General features: G+C 45.8%; 1 protein-coding gene across 10 annotated transcripts in view; it reads right to left on the reverse strand.

The window, feature by feature from the left end:
- Positions 1-27,652, reverse strand: part of PACS2 (phosphofurin acidic cluster sorting protein 2) — an 83,548-nt gene that overhangs the window by 21,063 nt on the left and 34,833 nt on the right. For 6 of the 10 annotated variants that reach the window (XM_082313454.1, XM_082313462.1, XM_082313459.1 and 3 more), the window contains 15 exons: positions 24,852-24,977; positions 22,614-22,776; positions 21,482-21,555; positions 20,625-20,705; positions 18,823-18,882; positions 17,377-17,534; positions 15,218-15,308; positions 14,400-14,477; positions 13,497-13,618; positions 12,585-12,720; positions 11,747-11,851; positions 10,128-10,234; positions 9,234-9,388; positions 5,723-5,833; positions 3,517-3,625 (listed from right to left, as the gene is read on the reverse strand). In XM_082313454.1, the coding sequence (XP_082169580.1) occupies positions 3,517-3,625; positions 5,723-5,833; positions 9,234-9,388; positions 10,128-10,234; positions 11,747-11,851; positions 12,585-12,720; positions 13,497-13,618; positions 14,400-14,477; positions 15,218-15,308; positions 17,377-17,534; positions 18,823-18,882; positions 20,625-20,705; positions 21,482-21,555; positions 22,614-22,776; positions 24,852-24,977 (1,676 nt within the window). The remainder of the gene's footprint in view (positions 1-3,516; positions 3,626-5,722; positions 5,834-9,233; positions 9,389-10,127; positions 10,235-11,746; positions 11,852-12,584; positions 12,721-13,496; positions 13,619-14,399; positions 14,478-15,217; positions 15,309-17,376; positions 17,535-18,822; positions 18,883-20,624; positions 20,706-21,481; positions 21,556-22,613; positions 22,777-24,851; positions 24,978-27,652) is intronic. The other 4 variants (XM_082313458.1, XM_082313457.1, XM_082313456.1 and 1 more) reach the window with 4 other exon arrangements.

The raw sequence follows: 27,652 nt of genomic DNA on the forward strand, positions 1-27,652 counted from the left end.
CGAGAGTGAAGAGCTTTTGGTAAATGTGTAACTAGGTAGGAAATGACCCAGCCCTTGCCCTGACAAGCAAGCAATGCTTTTATTTCGAACAGCCAAGCTGCTCCCCAGATTCGTGCAAGGGCTATCCAGAAGCCACATGGCATGAGCTGTGTTGGACACTGAATTACAGTGGGTGACACCAGCCTAGGTTCACAGAACTGATCAGCAATCCAGCTACACTGGGAATGAGTGCCTGTCAAGTCTCAGATCTCAAATACTGCAGGGTTTCGTTCAGAAGCAATGCAGAGAAATACCAACATCAATGATACACCCCTCCTAGTGAGAGGCCCACCTCTGCCACCATGGTCTCAGCTCCCCAAATGTTGCCTGGACTGCAGTGTTTCTTGACAATTCAGTAACCAGTAATTCTCCCAGTGCTCACAGTCAGTCACCCAGTGTAACGCAGAGGAGCTGAAATAGCAATTCATTTCCTCCCGAACCCCTTCCTCATTGCCAGCCCCCTTGACTTCAGGTAAGGTCAGCAGATGCTCCAAATGAATGGGACAAAGCTTTCGCACCATTGCAGTCCATCACAGGCAGTACATGCGCCAACCTTTCGCCATGACAAACAGAACAAGGGGACAGGAAGGAGAGAGGAGCTAAGTCAAAATAGGGATAGCTGGCAATAAAGTCATAAAGCAGCTCATCACATACAGCTACGTCCTAAAGACCGGCTTGCCTTTCCTTGGAACACTAGGGCTTGTTTAACAGAGCAAATGCTAGGATACTGGGAGATTTGTCTTGCAATGAATTTGCAGGTAGCGCTGCTGTTTCTACACGGACCACTGCCTTGAAAGCTGGCCTTGGAGAAGCCACTCACGTCTGGCCTTGAGGGAGAGGTAGTTGCAGTAACTTTGTGAACTGAGGACAAAATAACAATGTCCAATAATCATACGATTCAAAGCAGGGGATCCTGCAGAACATCAGGGTCTTGGAGGTAGCTCAGAGAGCACAACTCCACTGCTAGCATACATCTGTCTCCTCTTTCTTAAGCTCAGAGAAGTCCATATGTTTGGGATAGGCTGCCAGTAAGAGACTTGTCCTCAATTTTTTGATTACAGAGAGAAGATTTGGTGGTCTGCACTCGGACACTGCACAGCTAAACCCCACCCACCCTGAGCCACTGAGTGCCACCTACACCACTGCAGTTCCAACGGATGGGAACTGCAAAGGCTTTGCTCAGTCCTCATCCTTTTGGAACTACACTATATCCTCTGATAGCTAGGAAGAAGGGAAGAAAAAACCCTACCTTCTCTTTGTTTTACTGCTCAAAGCTACTCTCTCAATAACCTCTTCATTCCCATTCAGTCTACATCCTGGGAACCCATATGTGTGGTCCAAAGGCAGAGCAGTCATTTTCAACAATGCGTTCTGCCAGCAGATGCCATAGTTTCAAAGCAGCGAGCAGAATTTAACCTAAAGCACAAACTGTGCACCCCAGACCTGCAGGAACTGTTAAACAAGGCATAAAAGACCAGTTCATGGGGGAAAAGAGATAGGACACGGGAGAGGGAACCTAAAAGGAACTGATACCTTATGGTAAAATCAAAATGAAAGCTCTTTTTCCTTTTCAGAAAGCAACCAAAGAAAAAGATAAATATGTTATTATACTTACAACAAAGTGATGTATTCATTTAGACAGTGCTAATGGAAACACAATTTCTGTGTTGTTTTTCACAATACCCTCCCCTAAGTTGCTGCCAATGACAGAGAGCTGCGTTTCTAAAGAAAGCCACAGGGGGAGATAACTGCCCGTCAGTCCGTGGGAGAGCTTGATCCTCTAACTCACTCTCCAGTTTGCTTACAGGGTACTTAGCTGAAAGTAGAAGTTATTTTAAAGCGACACAAAAGAGATACTAAGAGACTGCACAGTCTCAGCAATTTCTCTTCCAAGTAACCTTCTGCAGGGTTTCAGCCTGATTTAAACCTATGAACAGCTTCAGGCATGGCACCACCAAATCCAAAGGGTCTAAAATCCAAATAGATCAGACCAGCTTGGTAAAGTGGTCATGCACACTGCTGGCAGGGCTAAGCGCATGTGTTGCTGAAGTACATTTCAGATGTTTTTCTACAAAGTACCAAATTGGGCACATTAGAAACTCAAAATGATTAAATGTGTGTTACTGACAAAAAAGAACCTGTAACAAAATGGAGAAGGCAGTGGAGACCAGTGCAGAACCCAGCAACTGAAGGGTGCAGAGAAAGAACAAGGCAGCCATCAGAAGGGGTTCACACTGCACTAGGGGTGTCTGAACTCCGTATTGGTAAGTCTTCACACCAAAACCAAAATAAAACGTTGAAGCTAAGAGCTTCAGGTACCCTGTGGCTCTCCAAACTTCACCTTTATCAGGTTAACATTACAGAAGTTCACAAACATATGAAGAGAGTGCACTCTTTTTAATGGACTAGTCGGTCTGGAAATATTTTCTCTAGGAGAGCATGAAGAATGGGCTAAATTTTACTGAATCATTTCTGCAAAGTAATGTAGAGCAGACACGGGAATGGAAAAGCAATATACAATGAGTATTTCCAAAAAGAGGGGAAAAAAGTGACTCTACCCACACCCTTAATCCCTCCCAGTTCTTATGCAAAGGAGGCACCAATGAGGGATGCTAATGGACCAAAAATGAAAGATCAGATATAACATGGGAAGGGTAGCAATTAACAATTAACATAATCCATGCCTCACAGGAGATTGCTAGTCCCTAATCGAGAAAAATCACATGAGCTGAGTGTTTGTCCTACTCTCAGAAATTATTGGGATGTGAGTTGGAGTCCATTATTCTCCTCTGTGCCTCAGAAACAATGAATCTCTACCTTGCAGTGACAGTTACTTTTCTTCCTGGACCATGGCCACATGAGGCTCTACATAGTTCTGAATCTTGTTTTCAGACCCCAATCCTCCCTCCTACAGGCTGCTTATCCCTTAAGATAAGTTGAAATAAAACCTGGTGAATGGCAGCCCTCTCCAGTAGGAGTCCTGGTAGCCTGCAACTGCCAATCAACAAGGATTTTGTCTCTCCTGTGAGAAGCTCTGCTATTTACACTCCAAAAAGAAAGGGTTTCAGTTCCCTCAACACCAATGTAAAAAGGCCAGGTCTCATGGAAGATACTTGGGGGGGAATGCCGCAGTCCAGTCTTACACACCTAAGGTCTCTGTGGTACGGGAGAGGTTTCTGTGGTAAAAGATCTCCAGAACCTAAGCAGATATAATCTGTCCATCCCCCATCCTGCCTAGTCCCCACTTCCCCAAACCTCTCAGATCTTCAAAGAAATCACTGCACTTAAAGTAACAACACTGTTGTACATTCACTGTTATCTAAGTGGGACACATCACTGCGTGCAGGCTACCATAAGGCTCCCACAGTGTTTGCAATTTGGAGTGATTTTAAGACTGCTGGCACACAAGATGAGAAAAGCACTTTGCTTTCAACCTGATGCTCACTTTGGAAAGTCAGTATTACGTTAGTGACATACCTTTTCTGCTTGTATGTCAGCATCGCTTCAGCAATAGGCAACTGGTGTGCACAGTTTGCCCCTGCTATATACTGTGTTATCCGGGAGACAACATCAGGCGTTTCTGGAACTGCGATAGAACAAAGAGAGAAAATGATTTAAGTGACTTCTCAGACGATCACCAGCACTGTCCTCCATTTGCTCAGCCAAGCAGCTGATGGTACCCAGCCAGCTGCATTTGACTGCATCTTCCAAAAGAAGCTCTGCAGCCTAATCCAGAGCACTGTAAAGCTGTCTGACCAAAAGCAAACATCCTACAAGGGCACCAAGGTAAAAGCATTAGGAAGGCACACTAGATACACAGACATCTGTACACAGCATTATTGACTGAAGTATTACGGTTATTTTATATTTGTTAAAATGCATTTCTTTGAAAATGCGTACCTGCCTAGAGTCAGCTTTAGACTTTTCCGCACCTGGACTGTAGGTATCTGCTGAAGAAAGTGCTTAGCCACCTCTCCCAGGGCCTTGGCGAGCTGCTCTGCTCACACCAGCATTTGACTTACCTGATTTCCTAATGAACGCGTGGCCTTGCTGAGTTAACTGAAAAGACCGAGAGCCATGCAAGGGTAGGAAGAGCACAAAGATCACGTGTGTAGCAGCAAGTATGCTTCAGATCTGTGAGACTGTGTTTGATTCAAGTTGACAGGAAAACATTTCCTAAATGCCTTCCATATATCTTTGGTTTCAAGCAAAGAGCCTCAAGTGTGAGATTAAGGGAACGCAAGTGACCTTCACCAGGCACTTCCATACCTTAATGGGCATTTTAACCCAAGACTCTTTGTATTTGAACAGTGAAGTGTGAAGTGCTATGATTCTTTGCCAGATCTTCTTATGCCATCACGGGGTTTCTGTGCAGTTCTCGCTGCACAGATGAAAATGGAGAATCTACAAGGTCTGGACTGCACAAAAGTGAGGCTGCATTTTCCTCACAGCATGCAGCCAAATAAGTAATGGCTGCAGCATACAATCAACTAAAGAACAGATATGGCTCTCAAGCTGGATTTCTACAGCTAATGAAGTATTCCTAACCCAGACACAAAAATCGAGTCTATATTGACATTTGTCTACATTTTCAAGTGCAGCAAGGAATTAAAAGAAACCAGTTCCAGACATCTGTTCTTCCACGAGCTTAGAATCAAGGAAAAGTGTAGGTTGGGTGGCACGCTAGGAGATCTCTAGTCTAGCGTCCTGCTCCAAGCAGAGTTAACTTCATCTTCAGAACAGGCTGCCCAGGGCCTTGTCCAGCCAAGTTCCCATCTGCTGCAAAAGGCTCTGAACAATCACCTGTGAAGAGGTCTCTCTCTCCTCCTCTCACAACTATAGGACTTCCAGGAGCATCCTGAGAGCCTCAGGCACTCTGCAGTTCCAATGGGAGAACCACACTGCAAGCTCCCCACCCTCATGGCGTTCCAAAAACTCCAAAGCTTTTTCCTTCTAGTGAAATTTCTGTATAGGATATGCTGCCGTGACAGCATCACTCCTCAGTCAAGTCTCAAACCTTCACGTAGCCCTAAATATCAGATGCAAATCCTCCTTTCTCCTGTTTCTTTCTGTTCTTGAAGCAACAGATGGAAAAACCGTAAGCATTAATATTTTAAGAAAATTAGTGCTTTAACACACAGTAAGGCTTTATCCTGGCCTAGAACAGACTCAGATCAGAACAGGAACTTGTTGATCTGACCTAGGGCAGCTCCCACATGTTACAACACTGGTGAAGAACAAAATTCTTTTTTAATGAGAAAGATTCTACCAGCAGACTTCAGAAATGTCAAGGTCATTCTCACGCACAACTAATAGAAGTTATAATCTTCCCAGAGCTTCCAGTTTTCCAGATCTTTTAGGCTGGACAGTTTCTGAAGGGCCAAAGAAAGCAACGTACTAAACTTGGTAGCGAGACCTCCACAAAGAACAAAGCTGAGAGCTAGGTAAAAACAGCGTGACTTAGAGGCAGGCAGCTAGTGCCTCTGGGAGCCAACAACTGTTTGCAAACCACCACGTGGAGGACATACAAAGGTCAGCATCTGAAAAGGGAATGCGGTGGAGTGAGGAGAAAAGAGGAACAAAAACATTTGTCTGCTTCCTCTTGTATTTACTTGACCTTTGCTAAAATTACTCATTCAAGCCTTTTATCCCACACAGGCCAGACACAGACACATGGTCTTACCAGTGGTCTGTGCTTCAAGTTTGTTGAACAGATCTCTCCAGGCTAGATCTTGGAAGAAGTTGTTGTATCTATAATCTACAGACCCCAGATACTTGGCCACTGGATGAGAGCCTAAGAAAGAAAGGAAAACACGACAGTTGTTCTTCCCAGCACTGAACACAAGTGTGGTTTTTATCTGTAAGGAATTAAATTCCAAAATCAAAACTACACTAGACACCCCAGAAATAAATTTCTTCAATTATAACCACGTAATTTAGTCCAGCTTATGTCTACAAGAGCATGCAAATAGACTTCCCAGCAGAGGGACTGCTTCAACACCACTGATATCTTTCAGTGACACCTCCCCCTTCCCCCCCCACCAAATTCGATTTTAAAAGGCCAAAGAAAACAGGACTGGGAAACTGCTGAGGAAATAAATGATTTGGAAGACACAGAGGCCCTACGGCTCTCCATCTCAGTCTCTCAGTTTTACAAGTGGCCTTCCCAGCAGCCCTTCCTGCCCACAGGCTGCACCGCACGCACCGCGGCCAGGTCACCTCTGCCAAGAGGAGTCGGACCCCTTCCTCCAAACACCATTCGCACACCGCGGCTCTTTTGCAATACTGAGAAGAGGCAATTGTCCCCAGCCAGGAAAAACAACCCAGGGAGGCTTGTTTAATTGGTGGAGAAGGGCTGTAAGTTCAATAAATACGCTGTAATTAAAGACAGAAGGCAGAGTCCAAGGATTACAGTCCCCAGTGAACGTCGGCATATCCATCAGGTCCCTGCTTGCTCTAGCTAAACCTTATGGCTCCTCCAGGAGCATGGAAAGACCTCCTTGCAGAAAGTTTGTGTGTCCAGCCTCCAGCTTGCAGCCCTGGGTGGAGACCTGACTTCATACTTACACTGAGCAGGAGAGGGAAGGCATTTAAGTGACAAACTCTGCCCTGGGGAGGTGGTAAGAATTTGCCGCCTTCATTTTAGGCCACATGTGTCCCCAAACCAGACAACCCTCTCTTCCAACTACCTCTCCAGTCTTTCAACACAGGAGAAAAGGTGTGCCAGGACTGCACTTTTCAGTCACCACATTTCAGTCACGCTCAGCATGAGTCCTGTACATTTACAATCAGCCATGAAGTAGCCTCAGAATTCCTCGTAATCAGCTTATTTTTATCCTTCCTGCATACTGAATTCTCACATCAAGCCACACTTCCAGAGATTGCAACAGTTGAGTCATCAGCTGGTAACCTGATAACCCGTTCCAAGAAGACCCCAGTTGCTGAACTAGACTCACCGTTCTCCAGTAAAGCTCATGGTGGAAAAAAAAACCACTGCCTTTTCTCAGTCCTCCAAACCAGTGCTAATTTCCAGACTTCCAGGAAAGGTTCAAGCAGAAGGTCTCTCTGTGCTCCCCTTGGTGTCACTAGGGACTGGGGCCTAAGTTCTTTCCTGGACCCTCCTGATCATGGCAACTTTCAGACCCGTCATTTCTTTTGCAGTGGAGTTTTCAACAGTGCACGTGGAGCAGCTCTGCACCATGCACTGGAGAAGCTTTCCCACGTACTGGGAAAACACATCGCACGTGGCAGATGTAGTTGGAAACAAGTACTAAACACAAAGTCTCCCAAGAAGTTCTATCCATGGGAGCTAAATAAAATGCTAAAAAAACCCAAACAGCCAAAATAACCCCCAACCTTTTTTTGTATTTTATTTGCCCCTTTTCAGTTGTTTATACACTGGTTTGGATATCAAAGGAGTCTCTCAGCCACAGAATCAGAAGCACGAAGCAGGACTGAATCTCCCAGCAGGGATGCTTACAAACACTAAGCATTTCTCATTGTTAACAAATTGCTGTAGGTTGACTCTTCTGTCATTGCAGTGCGTAGTTGTGGACTAAGAAGGTAAAACCATCTTAGAAAAAACTCCACCATTCCTACTTCGAAGGTGCTGCTAACAGCAGAAAGTCTTTTCCTTTAAGATGTTTATGGCATGGTCACCATTCTGTCTTTGGTGCCTTTTCAATTGTCAGAAAAAAGAGGTTCCTCCTCAATCATGTTAATGAACTGCCAGACAGCTGCTCAGAAATAAGCGCTTGATCCAATCAGGAAATACTGTAGATTTCTATGGGAAAGGCCCTGTTAGAGAAGTTTCTATATTTAAAGTACATTTAAGAAGTGTTCACAGTTCTGAAGCAGTTCCATTATCAAAGTGCTTTGTTCTTTTTTTTTTTTTTCCAATACCAGAGAAAGTTTTAAGATTAAAAAACCAACCCAAAACCACACTAGCTAAATCTTGTGTTTCACTTTCAAAGAGAGAATATTTTCAGATCATTAAAGACTGCAGGACAGAAAACTCTTCTTTTGAGGCCAGGAGACAGTCAGCATGTGAGGACCAAAGTCCTCAGTCACACAGACTGTCATTCAAAGAACATTTAACCTTGCAGAAATAATTTTTTTTGGTTTTTCCCCCTAAAGGGCTCTCTCTCCTCTTCCTGCCAACCACTTTGGAAACTAAATGCCTGCCTTGCAGAAGGATCCAGCTCTCTTCGTCTGCCTTTTTCCTTTGCCTTCTGCAAATCCCACAACTGATTTGACAGCCTAACCCCACTGTTCATGGTGTCAGGCAGCAGCTTCTGACTCCCACAGCAACTGCCATCAGCTGGTCCCAAACCTCGGAAAATACCGAGAAAAAGTGCTTTTCAAGTTTTCTGTTGCCTACATCACCTAAGTGCCCTGTTCACACAAGCCAAGCCTCGGACTAGACCAGCTTCTGGCATGACACTCTTACAACACCAACATTGCCCAGATGCCCCTGCCCACAAGCATCCCAGGCCTCACCGCTACAACATTCCTCACATTTCTGACTACAACAAGACCCCTAACGTTATTATCAGTCCACTCTACTTCCCTCAACACAAGCGATCCAAGCTGGATAACTTTCCAGCCAGGCGGGCTTGTTGAGCTGCTGGAAGGGTAGAGATAAAGTGCTGGGAAACCGAGGGGAAAAACCCGAGGAGAATAGCACATAAAGGAAAGGTCAAAAGATACATGTAATTTGAATAATTTAAACTCTCAGCAGTTTCAGAGCCTTTAAAATATTTTCAGTCCCCCCTCCTCCATAAACATTTTCTGTGTCAGCCTCAGAGAAGCCAGAACAGTTATCACTTTGGGAAACATGGTGCCCAATGAATTTAAGATTTCAGCCAGGGAAAGGGCTTCCAGAACATTATTCTATGCATTCATTGTACCATGATAAAAAGACATATAAGAGTCTCCCTGTATGGGGAGGAAGTACTCAACCCCTTGCTTAAAACGAAAGGTTTACAAGCAGACTTTGGCATCAAGAATGTAAAGATGAAATTCACTCACGCAAGAGCAGCAACACAAGCATTACACAATACTATGAAAGCATGACGTTTGCCTCATTTAACAGCCATATACCTAGCCAAAGCTTCCAGGAGGGTTTCTCCTGAGGGAATACATCACATTTAACCCGTTCATCTTTCTGTGAAGAAAAACTGTTCCTTATTTACCTAGAGGGATGATCAAAAATCTCATGTAGCCGAGCCAGTCTGGGGTTTTGTGAGACAGCTGCTCTACAAAGAGCCTCAATACAGCACTGAGGTAATTCTGGGCTCCGGCCACTGCAATTTTAATTGGGTTTGGAGGCTGTGAATTGCAGTTACAGCTAGACAGAAAAAGAGGAAACATATTCATAATCGTGCTTCCAACCAGCTATTTCAGAACAAGTAAAAAAAAAAATTGGTTAATAACAACCACAGCAGAAGAGAGCTCGTTCAATACACAAGGCAATATCACAATGATTATCAGCAGCTTAAAATATTATTAATAAAATGCAACATTGTTCAGTACTTTCTTAATTGGTGTCCTTGCTGCTTCTTTCACACATTTTGATAATCTAAAGGGCTGGACTTAACTATCTAGGTTAGGATGTGCCTATTACAACTAACTGCTGTGTCAGAGAACATACTCAGGTACCCACAGCCCTCAGTAGGTATCTAGGGAATGCCTTGAGGAATTAATCTGGGAATTACTTGGGGGGGGGGGGGGGGGGGAGGAGCAAGAACTATTTAAAAACCTACCTATTAGCTTTGCATGCTTTACTGGTTATTAGATCTGACCTATGAGGCAGCCTCCAAAGCACAATCTTTTAAAATCACTGGTGTCGATGAAAGGAGACTTGCATCCTCATACACATAGCAGAACAGCAACAACTTTGCAGGGCTGGCGAGTGCTGAAGAGCCACACAACTCTGACTTCAGGGAGAGTAGATTGGAGAGAAGTATTGGAAGGGAGAAGTATTTCTCAGGTATGGGATGGAAAACTCTCTGGGCACTGGGGCACAGGAGCTGAGAGGCTTTTAGAGCTGAGATTCAACAAACAACACAAGCAAGGTGAGAACTTACTATCTCTGTATCCTGGAGACAATAGTGCTGAAAGCTGCCTGAATATCAGCTGAGGAGCATGTGCAGACCACTGGCAAGGTATGCTTTTGCAAGACATCTGATAGGTACTGAGGAGAGAACAGAACATTTTATAGTTCTTTTTTTGGTACATCTTGTCACGAGAAGAAAATCTGCATCCCCCAGCCTCCTAGGTATTCTCACACCCAAGTGTGGGCACTCTCCCCGTGTCCAATTTATAAGTGATATGGCCATTTCCCAAATACCTCATCCTTGTGCATCAGCCAAAGGAAAACTCTTCCTCTAGAAAAATGGAAGCGTTGCACCTTCTTGACAAACACCAACACTATATTCAAAACACAGCAACAACAATTCTAGAACAGCAGGGTTTTTATGGCTGCAGAGAGCAGCAGAAGGCCCTTCATCTAGCAGACAGCACTGGGTAAGAGCAGATGCTGTCTACTCGCCTGCTTCTGAAACTGCAGTTGCATCTCCCTCTGATTTCAAAAGGACTTAAACGAATGCAATGTTCTGCCCACCCTCAAGCACTAAAAAAAAGGGAAGGGTACTAGCAACACATATGTTCCTCACGAGGGACTGCCTGCCCTCCATGCAGCTAATGGGAAACGAGTTAACACACACCTCGGGTATACAGGGACAAAATATTGATGAGACTCAGCAATTATCTCACACTTTCAAATTCTGCACCACTAATCTATACGCCCCAGCCAATGCTATCTTCATGTCCTCTGATACTGCACGCACAAACTGCTAAAACTACTAGAAGATGACCTACAATGCTTTCTGTCCACCTCTACAAAGTGTTTCTCTATCGTCCAAGTATAGAGAAACTGGAACCACTAGCTCAGCTGTTCTTTTTGCTCTCTCAGACATTGAGACCCTAGTTCTTCCAGAAGCAGAAAGCCAAACCAGACAATATAACTTCACGAGCCTGGCACAAGTTCTACAGGCAACAGTCACCCAGCACATGTTTACTGGTCCTCATCCATATATGTTTTATTGCTTTCTTAGACTAAGGTTCTGAAAGGAGCAAAATTTGTCCCAAACCCATAACAAACCACCCCATGTTGCTAGCATAAGAAAGCACTGCTCAGGGTTCTCCTTAACACAACTATCACTCACTCAGAAAAGATGGGGTGACATACCTGCAGTCAGGAATCACAAGCGTGCGTGCAAGGCAACAGAGCTGACCTGAAATATTTTCTCCTGTGTTCACCACCTGTGCCTAAACCACAGGTCAGTCCTCCCTGCTTCCTTTGTCCCAGTCTACCACAGTTGAGAAGTAGACTCTAGAGTGCAAGGGTCTAGTCATTCCCAGTGTGCTGCTAACCAGAAGGAATGGCATTTTGTAGAAGAGAAAAAACCTCTGCGGAAAGACTCAGGTGGCAAAGCTTTACAAGATCCACAGCATCTCCTGGTCAAATGAAATCCAATCTGCAGGCACTGAACACTCAGTATGCTGCCAGCCCCCACGCACCACCACTGCTCTTCCAACCAAGCAGCAGAACCTACTTGGTTAGTGGTAGAGCTCAAGGCCTGTCCATTCCTGAGGAGGAACAGTGAAGGAGAACTGTGCTTCAGGTAACATCTCCTGCCTTTACCTGGCCTTGCCAGTCAGAAGTATTGACAAGAATAATGTTTTCTGGCAGCTGGTCATCGGAAACCAGGATGTGATTTAGTTGGTCATACACTGTTTTCCTGGGGATCTGGAAATAAAGGCACAGAGAAGAGAACAGTAAGAGATGTCAGCGCTAATTGTCAAGCCTCCAGCTCTTGCAATTCATGAGAGGTGGCTGTGCATGGCTGGCCAGTGCTCGGTCACCCCATCAGCAAAGGCATGCTAGCAGCTGCACTGGCTGTTGGGACTGACATCAGCTTCTTCAATACGGCAGTATTCTGCAGGCTCCAATACTCTGCAGGCTTCTCTATTAGGCACCTTGGTTTTGTTGGCCATTACTCCTTCTGCCATGCACTTTTACTTACATCACCTTATACCAACTAACAGTAGCCTAAGGAATTTTGGATTCATAGAAGCCAGGAACAATCTCCTTCAAGGAGGGAATTAAGTGAGCCCACAGCTAACAAAAGCATGGTACATATGCTCTGCACAAGTCAGTCCCCTTTTGCAATCCGTAGCAATTTGCCTTATTCCAAAGGAGTAATTCCTCAACACATCCCTATTCATTTCTCATCGTAACAATCTGTTCCAGTGTTTTCAGTTTATGGCAGGCTGACAAAGCAACAAGCTGGCAAAACCCAGCAGACTGGATGGAAGAGACAGTATCAGCCAAGACATAAATTCCCTCCTTCCTGAAGCCACAGGGCCCAGTTGCTTTCCAGCAGGGACAGCACTTGGACCAGAAGGAAAGGGACCACAGGAGACAATTGGAGAAGAGGAAAAACTATGAGTGGCTGGAGAGACAGCAATCTTTTTCACACCTGTAAGTGGTGCCGGGTGTCTGGAGAGCGCTCATTGTCCAGACTGTTTGCTCTCTCGTTCTGTGGCCTCACTGGCTGCCTCTCCTTCAGAGACGTGCTCCTTCCCCGACGTCCCGTCTGCTTCCCTTCAGACCTGCTAGAGAGATGTGCTTGCATTCCAGAGCTGGCTCGTATCTGAGTGAGATACATCCCCCAAATCCTAGATCACCCAGTCTGGCAACCTCAACAACGTGAGCGGAGGCACTGGGGAATCGCGCACATAGATCTGAACTAGCTTGAGACCTGCTAATTCTGCTTCTGATAGTGCAAAGCACACGGGTCAGCTACAGAGCACGTTCCCAGGAGTCCCAGGCAGACTTCCACAGCCCATGCGAAGACCCACACCACCACCCTGCTACTGTTACACCAGCATAATAAGATCCAGCCATGCAAATGGCAGTCATGCATCCAAAAGCAGCACAGAAATAACTCTTTAAAAGAACATCTATTTGCTTGCAAATGACTGGAGAAACTATATGGTGGGGTTGCTGAAGCCCACATTCACTACCCTATTTAGGAAGGTTTAACAGGACATAAGTTACACTTGACAACCACCTTTAAGTATAAAATCCGCATTAGACATTGACTTAGCAACAGTAGCTTTGAGCAAGCAGCTCCGGAGTTTTATTAAAACTTCCTTGGACATGAAGCGGGTGCAACACAGGAGACAGGAGCAACCTCAGAGCAACGCTGCCCTTCACGGTTCTGAGCATTCATTTATCAAGTGCTAAAGACCCATCACTTAAGTGCCTGAACACAAGGAGGGTCTCCTTGCAGTCAATGGCTTAAAGCCATCCTGAACAAATGCCAGCAAGCTGTCCATGACTTCCCGAGCGGCCCCGCAGCAGGCGCAATGCTGTGTCACCACCCTACCTGGTGGACGGGATAATGAGGGACTCGGTCTTAGTGATCTTCCCGCTGGGTGGGAGCTTCTCGACAAACACATCTGGTGTGGGAAGTTCAGCTTCCTGGACCTCGGCTTGCTGGTTAGACTCCTGCAAAACCACAGGGAACCGAGGCATCAGGAACAAACCCTCCCCTCTGTCTCACTACTGCAAGGGCTGGCAGGAGGCACCCCAGCTTAGCTCTGGCTGGGGCACATTCAGCCTGCCTCTTCCAGACATGCTACTCACTGCCAAAACGGAGAAGCCAGTACTGGCTCTCTGGGGGTACCAGTTCCCAGCTCTGCCTCACAAGGGAGATGGAAGTAGGAAAAGTGCTCAGATATGCCATTTGGAATAGGCGCTCTCCCAGCTCAAAGCCAGGGACGTGCCTCCTCATGCAATGCAGATTAATTCAGCTTACCCAAATGAACTAGCGGAGACAAAGGCATGGGAGAAATCTTACAAACTGCATGTCCCCAGTAGAGCAACTTGAGCTTTGGGATTTTTAACCCAGGACCAGCTTGATTTCTGCCAATTCAGCTTGAAGTAATACTTCTGTCTGATAAAATGGAACAGCCCTGAGAATACTTTTCAGATCGATACACATGCTGAGTAGCATACTTCGGGCCAGCCTTCCTCAAACCAAGAGAAAGGCTGTTTAAACAGGAGACCATGTAAAGCATTTCAGTTTCAAAAGGCTGAAAGACAAGAACCTCCAACAACTAAGGTCAGGAGGAGAGCTCAGCATTACCTTCACTGCAGCTAACGTTACCTATGGAAGTTGTGTTGCATGTGCAACTATATGGATGGACAGTCGCATGCCACAGACTGCAGTTCACCGTTGACACCCAAACTGCCAGGAGGAATGTTAACAACCGCGTTTTCAACTTACATAACAGACAGTGTCAGAAATACTGTCGCCTGCATGTTTGGTTCCAAGACTCTTTGTCTTTTCAGGCACTTCTACCTGCTTGAGAGGAGAAAAATCATCAGGAGGCATGGCACCAGCACAGTTTTCAGCCACACTCTCTGGATCAGGATGTTCAAAAGGCACACTTCTCCGTTTAAACATTGCACAGCTCTGCAGGATGACCAGGAGTGCTTCCTGGTCACAACAGGACCAAATGCATGAGTGTGGGATGTGGCAAAGCAGTAGCTGATGCACAATACACAGAAGAGGCAAGGAAGTTCCCTGGAATAGGACTGATATTCTATGTGCCTAATATACCCACCCACGAGGGGATGGAAAAGGGGGTGAGCTGCCCCTGAGCATTTGCTCCCACCCACCATGAAAAGTATCCCAACAACAGTAAGGTAAAGCTTCCCCCAAACAGCACCAAAACTCCCAGGCAACATCTCCCATCCTGGCAGTCATTTCAAGTACACAGGAATCTGGAGCTATTCATACCATTAGCAAGTATTCAATACATAACCTGAAGATGTCCCCTTGAGTTAATACAATATTTGCTTTAAAAAACAAACAAAACAAACAAACAACAAAAAACCCCTCACCACCAACAAAAAAAACCCAAAGCCCCCCCCCCCCCAAACCCCAAAACAACAAACATGTTTTCTCAGCAGAAAATTCATATCTCTGCATCCAAGTCTTCGGTGGAGGCCAGAGAGGGTGCTTTAATTTACACATGCAAATAGAGACAGCGCAGGTCTGCTATATTACCTGCAGAGAGATAACCTTGAAACATGACTTACAGGACTTGATGGCTCTCTCTGGCTCCTGATGCTGTGGATGCTACCAATTTCTGTCTGAGAGCTAGAGTGTGACAATCCTTCAAAATAAGGTCTGAATAAGGAAAGCAAAAACAGTTTCTTATTATCAAAAACACTAACAGAGAAAGTCCATCACATTCACAGCAAAGCAACATGATTGTTCCCACGGTGTCTTACTGCTCCTCAATGGTTCCAGTAAAAATTATAGGCTACTTCTGAAAGGAGAGGGAGGTCTCCAGGACAGCAAGAGAAGCCAGAAAGTCCAGGGACCCCTGTCTAGCCCTGACACTGACTGACCAACCTCCGTTTAATGGATCCAACATGTCACCTGTCACACAGACGACTGTATTTATAAAGCTCTTACTAGGAACACTTGCACGCTCTCACACTACACAAACAGCAGCTTTTGTTTCCATAAAATCCAGGGTGGGCACATGGGTCCAGCATTTTCCCACAGCAGAACAGAATGTGCATTCACCCCCCCCACACAGTTGTGTCCTCACTACCTCAAGCACCAGGTGCAAAGTTTCACACTGCAATTCTTGTTTTGGCTTTGCAAATGCTGACTGAACTACATGCCATTCCAGACAGGGTCTAGGTCTTGACTGAAATACAGCAAGCAGAGTTACAGCCCCCCACCAATACTCTGCTTCTGTGGGTAAGTGACTCTTGGTGCTCATACGCATTCTGTTTCCAGCTTGCATCTGGATTTGGCTGCCAGCCCTAGGATCCAATTACACATTTACTCAATAGGATAACGTAGTGCATACAATCAGATTGCGCTTCCATGTAGAAAGGTAGCTCATCACATCAGGCTACAAGATTCAATTACAATTTAAGGAACTGATTTTTTTTTTTGTTGCAGGAAAAAACCTGCCTACAAGCATCAGCGCTTATCGCATGCTAAGGTCCTGCACCTGGGTCGGGGCAATCCCCAGTGTCAATATAGGCTGGGGGATGAAGGGATCACCTATCCCAGAACAGTTAGCTCCTTGGCTCCAGGGAACAGGACACGAGCTCTCAGTGTGTACAGTACAACATTTTGGCTTGTTTCAAAGCAGCTGCTTACCACAACACATCTGCTTTCAAATCCCTTCAGGGTAGGGCCTACCAACTGGCAATATATTGGGTCAAGCTCCAAATGCCTTTATAAGCCACCAGCCCCATCACTTACCACTGCTGCCCCAGTCTATCCTTGACAACTGGCTCACTGATAGGGAACAAGTCACTCCAGATTCAGAATCTATTTTTAGCCCAACTAGGTTATTCTACATTAATTAGGATATTATGACACCTGTTAATTAGCTGGCATTTAGCAGATACTGTCCTGACCAACTACAGTGCTAGGCTGTGCTTGTTTCAGAGCTGTCCCAACACCGAAGGCCTGAGCGTGCAACCACATGGCAGTCAGAAGCCTGAGTGCAGCCCGAACAGTCTTATGTTTTCAGTCTTTATTCGGCAGGGACGTGACACAGCTGTGTTAGCTCAGGGTTCTACATCTGCTCGAGACCCTGAGCCAGCGATCCCCAGCTCAGCTCTACAGTGCTGTGATTGCCCATACGTCAGTGCCCACAAAAGCTGGTTCGGAACAGGCTTGTGTGTATCTCCGTGTGCTGCAGTCAGTTCCCTTGGGCCCTGAGGAACTCCTTTGTTTCCCGCAGTTCTGCTTCCTTAATCCCTGGCAAAGACTCTTTCCACACAGGGTCTTATCAGCTTTTCCAGAAAGACACAGTCTGCCTTGTCCATCCCTGCCTCTACTTCTGCAGCTTCCAGCCACATCTCCTCCCGCCTTAGCACAGATTTCCTGGCTGTTTCTACCACCTCTTCAAAACACCTGTGTATAGTTTAATTCTACTGCCTGCCTGTCAGCAATCCCTACCCCTGCGCTCAGGTGGCAGGGCAGACAGAACATCTGCAAAGGGAACAAGGAAGAAACGAGACTGAAGGGAAGTCAGACCCCCACACACTACCCCCAGCTCACAAGCAGTCATTCACATTGTGGCAACACACACTAGGGCTCTGACACCAGGTCACGAGGGGAAAAAACCAGGATGGAAGGGTGGGAATAGAAACAATATTTAATCTGTGCTGGTACTGTGCACAGTCTCTCTCTGGGCCAGCATCAGCCCGCCCACACTTACTTTAACTTTGGCTTTGGAGTGCTCAAGACACTGTCGTCATCCTCCATTTCTGGCCCACTGTCACTGGGGTTCTCTATATCCAGGGTATCATACAGAAGGTCCAAGTCCTCCTCCACCTCTGGAACGTGCTCTGCCGGGTCCTGCTCTGAATCCAGAACCTACATGCAGGACAAAAGCAGGCATTGCTGACTCTGCTAAGAGCCAGACCGATCCCATGTCGCCTGAGCTCCCCCGAGGACTGCAGCACACCAGTCCTGGGAGTAAGATTCTGTTCCTAGTGCAAGGATACTATATCCAACAGAAACGCTAAGTATGTAAGAAGTGCTTGTTTCGGATCAAGCTTGTCAGTGTCTGGTTAAGCAGGAGTTACCTATTGGACTAAACATCCACAAACAAGCTATTAACCATAGATTATGTCCATTATTCAACCCCATTCTATAACCAAAACTTTAAAAAGGCCCCTAATGGAGTCCCAGTTTTCTTAGAACAAGTACAGAATACTCCCAACAGTGTAACCTGCCTTGGCTTTTACTGAAAAAGTTGCCATGACAGCTCCTGATTTGATACCCAAGCAGGTAGAAATGACAAAAATGTCCACAGGAGGCGCCTGAAACCCGGACAAGGATCAGCTGCCACCCACTTACAGAGCTGAAGGGAACACGTATCTCACACAAAACTTCCATAGGTTGCTTCCCATACACACCAGAGTAAGCAGGCAGCTGTGCACAGTTCAGAGCTTGCTTTTTGACTGGCAGCTCCAGAAAAGCAGCAGCTCAGCTGGCTGAGACCTCAGCTATGGGTGCTGACTCTGCTGAGCTAACTTAGGAAGAACAGCAAAGCTAACAGGACTGTTTGGAAGCGTTAAGGAAGCATGAGGAGTTACTCACTCTTTCCCACAAGCCACAAATTCAGCACACAGCCATACAGCCAATTGAGATGTTAAATGTTTTTATATTAGATACTTAATGTTACACGGGTTTCTTGGGTTCTGGATCTCTTTCATTTTCCGCTCTAACCAGACAGCTGACTCTCCTGTGGATCTGCATTCCCTGTCCAAGTTTTTCACGTCTTGCCTGGCTGTTCTAGTAAGATGATCAAACAGGCTGGGATTTAACTTTACAAGCAATATACACTGTAGACTACTTGCCTTTGAACGGGTCAAAGATAATTTCAAAGCAGTCTGCAAAACTAATGAGTACACACATGGTTGCCAAAATCTGCTTTTGATAAAACTTGATCTAGAAAATGTTTGATGACATTTTAAAATTGGCCCTCAAGCCTCCATGCAAGGCCAGGGCATAAGGAAAGGTCACATCCACTGCAGACTTGAAAACAAAATGAAGGGAACTAGGAGGAAACAGGGGAGTGCTCCTGAAAACTGAAGCAAGATGCACCAAGCAGAGGGCAACACACAAGACAGGAAGGCTTACAGAATTAATTACTTACCTCGTCAGACACTTTAAACCTCTTCAGCAATGCCACAACCTTCTGTTTGAAGTTTTGTTGCTGCAAGTCAAAGACACTTTTACATAAGTAAAGTGCAAAGTGAACGGTTTTCTCCCAGTCTGCAAGAAGCTGAGACACATCTGACACTGGTGCTCTAGCTGCTGCTTCAAATCAAACAACTCTTGGCGCCACAAACCAAGTCTCTGCTGTTCTTATGTTGAAATCAGCTTTTCCACACCTATGATACTTTCTTTCGCGCATTACGACAAGCTAGGTCCCACTCCACCAAGCATTATAAATCTTCTGGCCCTGATGGATAGCACACCACTCTTGGTTGCACACACACTGGATAACAAATTATTTTACCTGCCAGATCGCCTCCTGTACCTGTTTGATATATTTCTGGCAAACATTTGACAGTCAGCTTTTCTGAAGGGTTGTCAGGCATTGGAAGAGGCTGCCCAGGGAAGTGGTTGAGTCCCCATCCCTGGCGGTATTTAAAAGAAGGGTAGCTGTGGTGCTTAGGGATATGGTTTAGTGGTGGCCTTGGCAGTGCTAGGTTGACGGTTGGACTTGATGATCTTAAAGGTCTTTTCCAACCTTAAATGATTCTACGATTCTAAGTTTGAGCCAACACAGGCATCTACCCACTGACCCAAAGTACAAATGTGTTTTCTACCAACAAAGCACTGTTTTTTCCAGGAGCTTGCAGTTCATCCTGGCAGGCTCATTTATTTGACTAGCAGCACTGTAAAAAAATTGTGGGGCTTGTCCTTAGCACTTGCCTACCAGAAAAATGCTTTCCGAGTCTGACACCCCCAGATCCTGGACACCAGCCCCACACACTGGAGATTCAGTATCAGTTTAGTGGTCAGGGCTAGAAAGACATTATTCTTACTAAGGGGAAGTCGCATGTTTAATAACCAAATGGTGTATTTTGTCCTGGCTGGTCACTGACACCTGAAAACAATACTAAGGATACCAAGGATATGAACTAGCATGCTCCTGGTCTCATACAAAGGGTCTTTTTAGTGGCAGATTCAGGTCAAAACAGGGTTTATTTCAGACCTTATCAAAATATGGATTTCAGAAATAGCCTCACAGGAGGTACAATGATCTCCAAACTTACTCCTAAGTCCAAAAAAGAAAACCTAGCCCATCCTGGTGGTTTTGGCTTATAGTCATCACAGACGTGCGTGAACACTTGTGTAAGCAGAACGCTGCATCATGGTGTGGTCAAGCACAAGTCACTGCTCCACACAGAAGTGCAGCTTTGCAGGCCTGTGCATGCTTGCTGCGAGAGGGTGGATAGCTGCATGCGACTTGCCAAAGCCTTCAGTATCCAGCTACTTCTTTTGCCTCAGCACCACATGCACCACCTCAGGTTTATCTGTCAAGCTCCAGCCTCTGACTGAGCTACTTCACTTCATTTTGATACCTTCCCACTGGCCTCTCCCATGCAGAGCACAAACAGAAGAGCTTCCCTTCACTTAAAGCTACTTTCAGGACTTACATGAGCATGGATCCTGCACTGGCTTCCTCATGGGGGTAAATTTCACACACTTACATGATTTTTGGAGCTCCTTAACCTTGTGGCCAAAGGACACTCCAGACAGCACATACACACCTTGGATGGCCCCACCCCCTGAACTGGCTGCTTCTGGTAGCTCTTCACATGCTGTGACCATGCCCCCAAGCTCTCTACTGGGCCAGCATGTCTAGTACTGCTGCTCCCATAAACCCCATGCACTGCGCATCCTGGCCAAACCCCGTCAGTGTTAGTAAAACTAATTTCCACCGACCCTGGTTATGGACGTCGTTCTTACTATCGATCTCCGCTGCTTCTTGGGCTTCCCCAGCTCGTACTCATCATCATCCAAATCCTGAACAGAAAGAGGATTCCTGTGTTACCTTTGTGATTTGGGGACACATGAGCATTTAAGTGCTAAAAATGTTCCCTCTATGAAGATGAATGTGCTGCTCTGTCTTCCAGGCTTTTAGCATTTGCCTTAATTGCACTTATGATGGCAGAGGGAAAAAGGAAGTGAACCAGGTCTGCAGAGAGCCAGGAGTAACAGCTTGGAGAAGCAAAACAGCCCTAGATCTACATTCAAGGAACAAGGATAGTCACAGCCCCACATTTCGGTGGGTTCCTCTCTCAGTATCCCCCAAGAGGTGGAAGGCAGGTGATGCCAGAGTCTGAAGGTAAAGACGACCCAAACTCAAAAGCATCTCACATCTAGCCAGGGGGTTCTCCGTAAGGACCTATTTTGCAGAAGGTATTAAAGACTACAGACTGACTGAGACCCCACTGGCCCTTTAATTACAGCTGGGGATCTAGCTCGGCTCTTTGAATCCAATCAGCATTACACAAGCAATCAACTGATGCCTTGACCATTATGCAGAGAAACACACAAGGATGCTAATGTTTTAGTGTTTAAAGGGAGCTCAAGTCCAAACACGTGAACAGATAAATCACAGCATGGTGGAAGAAATGGGTTACTGTGCAGGCCTTCTGCCACTGCAGCTAAACACTTGGTGACAGTCTCGCACTGTCATGGTTTAGTTAAAGAAATAGGCTTTTAGTTTCAAGCACAAGCTGAGAGTGTACACGCTCTACGGAACCTCTCACAGGGAGAAGCCATGCCCTAAACAGTACCTGGCCCTGTACGGCATCATCACTGGCCTCCTGCTCAGAAGAGAAGCTCTCGTACTCTTCCTCGGAATAGTTGTCTGGAAGGGAAGGAAAGAGGGGAGAGATCCTGTGAGACTCCTTTAAGGTGAGGGGACAGTCTCATCTCAGGAGCAGAGAAGCCAACTAACAGTCACAAATCAAGAAAGGAGGCACACAAGGAGATGCCTGCTAGTTTATCTGCTATCTGTGCTAGAACCAGTGAGATGGGAACCACCTGGAGGTAAGGAACAAGAAGGAACACATCTAATAGGAAGGACGGATCAGCACACAGATGAGGCTCCTTGAAACACCACCCCCTTTTACCCTGGAAAGAATCACCTGGTAGACAGCAGCAAGTAAAGAGGTTTCTCCACAAGGGAACTACTTTTCCCCCTAACATGGGCATAACTGGCTTAAAGGAGCAACTAAAACATACCAGGAGAGTCTAAATCCTTTATTGAAGTGACACTTCGGCTGAGCTGCGTGGCCTCAGGCAACAACACACAAGCACCTGCGTGCACTACCTTCAACAGGTCACTATTCTAGCAGTGAGCAGAAGGCTGGTACCAAATAAAAAGATTGTCACGAGTAGAAACCAAATAATTTCCCTATACAGTGCACAACACCGTGGATTTACACTCCTTAAACCAGGCCATAGTCCACAGCAAAACATGTTGCAGGTTTGCAGGTCTCATCTAAGTTAATGAGATCTATTGTAGAGTACTCAAAGGAAAAAGAAGCTGGAAGAGTAGCTTAAATGTGAATCTCCTGAATACAACACTGTTAGCCAGGTGAGAAGCTACAGGTTCTCAACACACCCACCAGTAATGCTGGAAGAGCGGTGGCAAGAACACAGCTAACCCTTGCTGGATGGCTCAGGCCCGGTGTGATATGCAGGAGAAGCTTTGACAATTCAATCCCCCGCTCCTGTCACACTCCCTGCTTACCCAGCAACAGGTTTGCAAAGTGGGTTTTCCTTGCATTAATCGGTTATAGACACAGCAACTTGTGCAAACCAGTTCTCATTTGTCCCAGGAAGCATGTAAGCCCAGGTGGGGTTTAACTCCAGCTAGTTCAGGAAGACACGGTTTCTCAGAGCATGTGGCTGTGCTCTTACCTGTAGACTTGATTTTCTGGCTGGCCTGCATAGTGCTGTCTTCATGGTCAATTGGCTGACTTGACAAGGAGAAGATCCAGATTTCTGCTACCTTCACTGCAGCCTCTTTGATGTTGCTGAAAAGACTCAGAACTTGGCCACCTTCTGTTGGGTGCTGCATGACCTGGAACAGAAATTAAGCAGTACAAATCTGCATTCAAATGTATTTGAACTTGCATCATTTGCATACTACAAGAGTTACTTATGTTAATAAAGTTATTCCACATTTCCAAGTACAGAAGCAAGCCAACACCCTGCAACTGCAGGAGCCACTTGCAGGCAATACACAATGCTAGTTGAGATTTTATTTGACTACTAATGGAAGTGATGGAAGGAAAGAAAAAGCATTCTGAGCTTGACAGCTGATTAGCTCATCCTTGAAGCACAGTACTTGACTACCTCATTACTATGTATTTACTTCCACAGCACAGTACTGATTTGAATTATCAAGTTACCAACCTTCTGAACACCTAATTAAGGAACTTAGATTTTGTGTTAAAGCCCAACAGAAGAGTCAGTAAAGGCAAAAATTCTTGGTGAAATACAGAGGCAAAGTGCTTCCTAAAGCAGAAATCCCTGCTCCAGAGAGCTGGCACCTGAACCTCAGAGGAGCTGGCCACCCCAGGATAATGAAGCAGTGGGTCAGGAAAAACAAGACAATGGTGGAGGCAGAGGGACATCTCCATGGGGGTTTCTCCTTCCTTTGCCACTCGCAGCTCTCAGGGCTTTCCCCAGAACCCAAGACTTACATTCTTCTCTTGCCCCACCAGAGTCAGAAAGCGCTTCCCCATGCCTGCACCTCAGCTTTCTAACACACACCAGGCTGCTTTGTCAGCTCCTCACGTGGCTTTAAAAAGACCTGAGCTGATGAGGAACATATGCCCCCCTGCTCTTAAACTCTGCTCAGACTCACAACTCCAATTCATCGCTTTGTTTCAACAGCTAAGAGAATTTTTTTTTTTTTTTAAATTTTAAGAAATGTGTCAGTGCTGTTTAGGGGTCGTTATACTATAAACTGCAAAGGGGAGGAGGGGGGCTTGTAAAATTTGTTTTCCTGAAGTCTTCAATTTCAGAAATATTCCAGATGAGCTGGAGAGCAACTATTCCATCACACAGTGAACCTTTGAAAATTTTTGACCTTCTAACTTCAGTCAGCTGACATTACAAAAAGACATAAGAAAAACCACACGCAGCAGCAGCAAATATCCAATACTTAGAAGTTCACTGATGGGTCTAATTAATGGGCCCTCATGTTTTCTGCCTTACAGCAGTATTTAATTTCTAGTTCTTAAACAAATCAAACACGGTACAGGAGAAATGTTAGCTACCACACCACAAATCAGAATTTGGCCAGTTCAAATGGGGAGTTCACCATTTACTGCAAGTCTAAGGGAAGTTGAACTCACACACAAGGAGTGGTCTTTATAATAAATTATTTAATATAGTAATAACTCACCATAGCATAACGCTAGCTTATTTTGGATGGAAATTATTTGTTGACAGAATGCAGTCTGAAGAAAAATACTGGTGTTAAGTTGAACTTGCTACTGCTAAGCCCATCTCTAAATACTCAGAAACAGCAGAGATTAAACAGGGCATGAAATAATGAAGCACAGAGCTAAGCCATTCAGAAAGCCTTAGTGAATAATTTATCCATACTTGATTCCAGCATTAGTTTTGAGATGTAAATCTGAAAATTTTATCATTTACCTCTCATGGATAGAACTCCACCTAAATTACCAACAGACATGAACTAAGAATTGCAAAGGGTGTTTCAAGAAAAATGAGAGAAACTACTTGATCCTGAACTCTCATACAGCGGCACAGAGAAACACAGCAAATGTTGCTTTAACATTTCTTATGGCTGGAAGGCTGGCCCGGGTGACCCTATCTGTCTTGTCTTGTTCTGCACTTATGATCTGGACCACCCAACTCAAAAAAAAACCACACAGCAACAACAAAACCCTCACAAGGTAATAAGCTAGCCTCATGAAAGCTTTAGCTCTCAAGATACTATCCAGAAAATGCCCAGTACTATTACTTAGTAGTAAAATCTGTTTAAAATATTGCCCTGTGAATACTGATTATAGTTATTAAGACAGCTATATGAAATCCCGCCAGGTACTTCTCAATGAGGAAAGTGACAGCACTGGGTTTAACGAGAAGGGAAAATGTCCACCTTTGTAAACTGCTGCTCACCTCAGCCATGTTGATAGAGCCCACAGCCAGAGTCTTGTAGCCTAAAATAGTACGGTTCTTGTATCGCTTCCGCCTCTGCAGCATGATCTGAAGCTTGTTGCCTTCTCTCTTCAAGAAGTGAGGGTACTGTGGTTGGAAACGCAATTGAAAAGCTTATTACATCTATTGACATTATCTCCCAAGCTGCCTGCTTCATAAGTAAACTCCGTTCCTAGGAATTAACCCCAGGGCTTTTAGAAGTGCCTACAGCTAACTCGCACCCAGTGGACAATCCTTCATTCTCCCAAGGCAGCCTTCATCTCTGCCCAAACGGCTCAGCTCTGGGCTTTTGTTTCCCCAGCCAAGCACGCTGCACACACGATCCAGGGGCAGAGAGGGGCTGTTCAGTTTGGGAAGGGCTGAGCCCAAGCCTGGTTTCAGAGAGATGAGCAGCCTCCAGGAGACACTTCCCCCAACAGCTAAGTGGAGGCAGTCCAGAACTGGAGCCCCAGAGGTGCTGCCCGGGGCGCGGGCTGCCCGTGTGCCAACAGCGGGCAGCATGCAGTGGCAGGGACAGTCGCGGACCCCTGCACTCTTGGCAGGACACTGCCTTCCCTCTGGCACACAGACACTTCTCAGTGTTTGACCCTCTACCGCACATGTTTAAGAACCTATGGTGCTCTGAATGGCAAGTGAAGAGAGGCACAGCTATGAAGAGGTCAAGGATTTGCTGATGCCTAATTTGTTAAAGCACAGAGACCTACACGGTCACACAATGAGTCTCTCCAGGACGATGCTGTCTCCTTCAGGCACATGGCTCTTGCAACTGTCAATGTTTTCCAGCATGAATATACTCAAACTTCTATTGCTCCAAGTGGTTGTATTTTATGTAGTTAAGTCAATAAGAATCCTGTCCTACTGCCAGGCTATGTTGCAAAGACATAAATCCTTTCAAGACATGTTCCATACAAGAAAATACATTTGTTTATATATCACCCAAAAAACTCCCCAAGAACAGAGGGGCTGTGAAGTCAAGCAGGGAAAGAGTGGAGTTAACCACGCTGCCTCAGCTTGGCCTGCTCACCTGCACACAGTATTAGTGCAGTCAGGCCCTGCTTTCTGCCAGGATGCCCACCAGAGCACTGACAGTCCCCAGAGCCCAGCTCACCGGCTGTGGGAGGAAGAAGCCGTGCAATAGAAGAGCAATCTTCAAGAAAAGATAACAGCAGCCACCTGACCAGGTAGCTGGGTCTCATCTTGAGAAGAGAGGTGAATGGAACACATGCTCCACATATACAAAATACATAGCACTACCTAACCTGCAGACAGAAAAACCGAATTGCAGGGATCTCAAACAGGACATTCTCAAGTGAAGGATGCTCCTCTCACAGGCACAGCCTCCATCTGTTTGTGTTTTTTTTTTTTTTTTTTTTTTTTTTTTTTCTTTTTCCTTGGGACATTGTGAAAATAACTTCCTGCCTATCAAAACGTTTGATAAATACAAATGCTGAGTGCCACCAGAAACCCCGAGATATTAATTTGCAGTCCAGAACAAGCCTGACTGCTACGCAGAGAGCTGGGAGCAGCGGCCACACAAACAAGCAGAATACTAATTAACCGATTGCTCTGCAAGGGTGAGATCTAAGGTGCACTGCACAAGGAAGCGGCCCTGCAGAAGAGACGAACACTAGCCCACGTAATTGAAAGACAACCTCAAAACACACCTGCATCCAGACACAAACGGAGCCTGTGACTTTACAGATGTGCAACATCCCTAAACAAGGACGGAAGAAAGTTATTGGGGGACGGGGCAAGAGGGGCTTAAAAAGCCTGAGGCACCTTTTGCATTCAAATCTACCATCGCCCTGTCTCTGGGGCCCTTCCATGTGTTGGAAGGGCAGCAGGGGAGAGGGACTCCTTGCTCTCAGCTCAAGGCACTTGAGCCACACCAAGGCTGCTTAAGTACAAGCCTGCAACTAAAGTCCAAAGTCACGCTTGGTCCCAGGCCAGCTTGATTTCAACGTGTACAAGTTTTCAGGGATTAAACTGGACGGCTCAAGTCCATACACGTGCAAGTTTCTGTTTTTCAAAGGTGTGCTGCCTGTCCACTTCTGAGGAGCGTTCACAGAGATGATAAAGGAAAGGTACAGAGAGACTCAGGCCACTCAGCTCCTCAGTTAAAAGCAGGGGCCTCTAGAAGAAAAGCCGAGCCATTTTCATAGCACAGACAAGCTATTTTTAACACCAGCCATGGCTTATCAACTCTACAGAATGGTTTTGACCAAAACTTTTCAGTAATTATCAGTCCATGACAGAAATTGGAAAGGAAAACAGTTTGGCTCAAAACATTTGAAAACAAGACTTTTAGAGGAAGCACGAAGCACCTTAAGGCACCTCAGAGGGGTGAGGAGGCCATCGCACACACCAGAACGGCGAGAGTCAGGGCAAGACATTCTTTCTGAAGCCCCAGTGATGTAATTCCTTCCATCTGGAAAGGTTTATTAGATTAAACACAGAATTAAGTGCTCCGGAGAGCTGCGATGTTGTGCTTGGACTATCTGCGGAATTTCACTTGATCCTGAGAAACCCACAGAGGGTCAGGAGAAGCAGCGGTCCGGCAGCAAGGGTGATGGTAGCTCACCTGCCAGAAAGGTTACTGCTGGTCTAGCCCTAGGCTAGCAAGGCGAAACAGGATCGGACACACCAGTAACTCCAGTCTTACCCCAGCTATGTAATAACGCAACAGGAAACTCCTCCCTTCTGTTTGAGCGGAGGCCTGCCAGACACAATGGGCTGCTCGCTGTTATGCCAGCCTGCACCGT

Source organism: Platalea leucorodia (assembly GCF_965183815.1).
Source record: "Platalea leucorodia genome assembly, chromosome: 5".
NCBI classification, from domain to species: Eukaryota; Metazoa; Chordata; class Aves; order Pelecaniformes; family Threskiornithidae; genus Platalea; species Platalea leucorodia.